General features: G+C 28.8%; 1 protein-coding gene across 1 annotated transcript in view; it reads right to left on the bottom strand.

The window, feature by feature from the left end:
- Positions 1–3,135, bottom strand: part of LOC108753142 (multidrug resistance-associated protein 4-like) — a gene marked incomplete at its 3' end in the record, with an annotated part of 7,004 nt that extends 3,869 nt beyond the window's left edge. The window contains exons 1-5 of the mRNA XM_018494489.1: positions 3,079–3,135; positions 2,906–3,015; positions 1,927–2,037; positions 1,419–1,584; positions 469–699 (exon numbers count right to left, since the gene is read on the bottom strand). Coding sequence (XP_018349991.1) covers positions 469–699; positions 1,419–1,584; positions 1,927–2,037; positions 2,906–2,979 — 582 coding nt within the window. The remainder of the gene's footprint in view (positions 1–468; positions 700–1,418; positions 1,585–1,926; positions 2,038–2,905; positions 3,016–3,078) is intronic.
- Positions 3,136–3,492: the final 357 nt, after the last annotated feature.

The following is a 3,492-nucleotide window of genomic DNA, read 5'->3' as shown; positions in this document are numbered from 1 at the left end:
AATATTTTATATTTTATATTTTAGACTGCATTCCAATAATTACTATCAGTATTAAAAATCTGTAATTCACATTACATATATACTACTTTTCAGTACTGGAAGTGAATCTTAAAATACATTTTTTTTAATGACATTAATGTTTAAAAGCCATATTTAATTTAAATTCGATAATTGTTGAGTTTAGCTCTTGATGATTGTTTTTGCCAGATTCGGTCGTTGTGTAAAAACGCGTCGAATAAAATTAATTTTATCAATCTCGTACGTGACGGAGCTAAATTCAACAATTTCTCAAGAAGTAACGATTCGTTACTTTTTCAAGTAATGGTAATATGCAACTTTTTAAAATGAATAACTAATGACGGTAACAAGTTACTTTTTTTAACAAAAAGTAACTACTGTAACGGTAACAGGTTATTTTTTTAAGATAACGTTCCCAACTCTGCTCACTAGTTAACTTCGCATTATTACCTTCCGATAGAGAAGAGAACTGCAGGCGATACGTATCCTCATGCCAACGTGTAACGATTGCATGACAGAATGGTGTAACAACATAATGGCGATGACATTGGTAATGACCAGGAAGGCGATGTAGATCATCACCTCGTTCGTTGAGATTTTATATTTCGCGTTAGGATCATTAATGAAGTATTTGATGATCCAACTTTGCAAGATCGGCACCATTACACGCACTACGCTACACTAAAAGGGAAAAGTTGAAATTTAACTCTGTTCTCTTCCTCCAAATAAATTTATAAATCTAAAATAAATCTGAGAAGAGCGAGCAAAAGAGAGAGAGAGAGAGAGAAATTTCAGATTAATTCAAATCAATTTTTTTCTTTATTAGGTATTAACTATCTAATTAAGGACACACCAGAAAAAGATTGAATATTTGATTTCTGGCAATTTTTTCCGAATATCTGATGCATCTCTAAATCTAACAAAGAATTAATGTTTAACACATCAAATTTTTCTATTATTATTTTTTTCTCTTAGATCGGAATCAGACTATGCATTGAAGATTGAGATTAAAGATTAAAGATTGAAATTTCACCAACGAGGACAAAGAAATTTTGACTCTTTTTGATCTGTTAGTCAAATTTTAATCTTTCAATCTTCAATCTCATTCTTCAACGCGTAATCTGATTCCGGCCTAAGAGAAAGAAATAATAATAGAAAAATTTATTGTGTTAGACATTAATCCTTTGTTAAATTTAGAGATGCATCAGATATTCGGAAAAAATTGCCAGAAATCAGATATTCAATCTTTTTCTGGTGCATCCTTAATTAGATAGTTAATACCTAATAAAAAAGAAAAAAATTGTGGGAATATCTTACAACATTTCTTTCCACATTTAATCTAAATTTCATAAATATTAATATCACATGATAGGTATCTCTTTTTAAAAATATCAATGTACTTGGATAAATGAGCAGATTCCGATTATGAAATATGGCAACCAAAAGGTTTTGTAGACTGCCTTGTACAATTTTGGACGAGACTCCTTTTTCAGCGGCACCTTCTGCCCATTTTTTCCCACGACATATTCCAAGTTCTTTAATTTATCCAGCTCGCGATTCCAGTATCTGGATGAAAAAAATGCATTAGGATTTAGAAAAGCGAGTATTAAGTTATTAATTTTACTTTTTAATTTTTCTTTCTTCGTATTTTGCTGCGTCCTCATTTTAAAGGATTCAAAGAGTAGATATATATCTGTATAATGCAAAATAATTGCGCCACAAAATAGAATAGGTACCGAAATTATACGATATATGCATACAATATAAATTGCACTGTTTTTAAAACAATTGTTAAGATTCGTTTATTATTCCATTACAGTGAAAGTGTAAACTTTAATTGTTACGAGCGTCATTATAATATGTATTCACTTATATATGTTTGTTGACATCAACGTGAACAATACTCACTTCTCGAGATGATCGGTCAATTTTTCAGATTCGTCTGCTTTGATTGGTCGATAAATGTCGGATTCCTCCAAATCACGCTTAAAACTTATTGTAAATAGTTCTCGTATCCACCTGCGCATCAAATGTAATCTATATATAGATTTCACATCGATATACTACGGTATAAAGACTATCCTAAAGCTATCTTTTTCCTTTTCTTTCTATAAATAATGACAAATATATAATACACGTAAACTCGAAGATTGCAGATACATATTTAAATATATATTTTACAAATTACATATAAATTTTTAGCCATAAATTGTAAGTATATTAAAAAATATCCCGAAATAATTATTTCTTCTCTTATATATAATTCAGAGAATCAAAGGCTAAGTAGATACTTTACGAACACCTTATAGATGTATTTTCCATTGTAAATTTATTTTAACGGTGGATAATTAGAAAAACCGTGGTTGTTTTTGTAATCTAAGAAAAAATTAATAAATTTCCTCTTATATTCGATAACGACAATAATATTCGTGCACGTACATATCTGTTAATGATAAATAATAACCTTAATATGGCTCAGTTATACATAGTTAATTTTTTTAATTACTGCAAATAGTATAACTGATATGTAAAAAAGAATAGATAAGAGAATGACTGGACATAAGTTACACGTCGTTCTTTTGAATAGCAGGAAAATTTGCGAAATGCTTTTTCATTTTCTTAAAGTAAAATGTATTGTACATATGAGATTAAAAGTAACGCATTACAAGCCAAAGTATTCTTCATTTATCATTTTGGAGAAATATAATTTTGCTTATAAAAAAATTTCTTTTTCTTAAATTTCTCATTTTCTAAGAAAAAAAATTTCTAATTTTTCGGAATCTCTTCTTTTTCTCAAAAATTTAAATTTTTCATAAGAAACAATGTCTTGCATATTTATTTTCTTTTTTTTTCTTTCTTTTGTCGAATATATTGAATCTTGACGAACCAGAAGAATAGAACACTGAAGACATTTGCGGTCTCTTTGGGGTTTGGTTTCATGTCGCTCGTGCCTTTATCCATATTGTCGCACTATCTCACAAAAACTGATACTTCTAGCTAACAGAAAAAATGAAAACAATCAACATTCTTCCTTTCTTTCCCCTTTCCCTCTTTTTTTACCGTTTATTCTTCTTCCCTGCAGTGTCTCGAGACAAGCTTTCCAATAGTTAATCTTTTACTGAAATTATCAGTAACTGTACTAGCTTTTTATATTGACTTTAAATTACTAGTGATTTATGAGAAACATTAGCGATAACTGTCCAGTACCTTGTTTGTATAAATACAGTTGCGTTTGTTGTTTTTTTTCTCATGGATATGTTATATTTGACGCTATTTTTCTACGGACGCTATTTCTTCTTTCTCTTCTTTCCTATTTGTATTGTAAAATTTTACTTGTTATTAAACTTAGCCATTTAATAGCTATAATTAGATAGACTTTTTATAATAGTAACATTATTACTTTAAACAATATTTAAAAATACAGACTTGACAACACATAAGAGATAAATAAATTAACTGTATAATAATTATTAA

Source organism: Trachymyrmex septentrionalis, unplaced genomic scaffold, assembly GCF_001594115.1.
Source record: "Trachymyrmex septentrionalis isolate Tsep2-gDNA-1 unplaced genomic scaffold, Tsep1.0 scaffold114, whole genome shotgun sequence".
Taxonomy (NCBI): domain Eukaryota; kingdom Metazoa; phylum Arthropoda; class Insecta; order Hymenoptera; family Formicidae; genus Trachymyrmex; species Trachymyrmex septentrionalis.
This window is presented reverse-complemented; position numbering and strand designations above follow the sequence as displayed.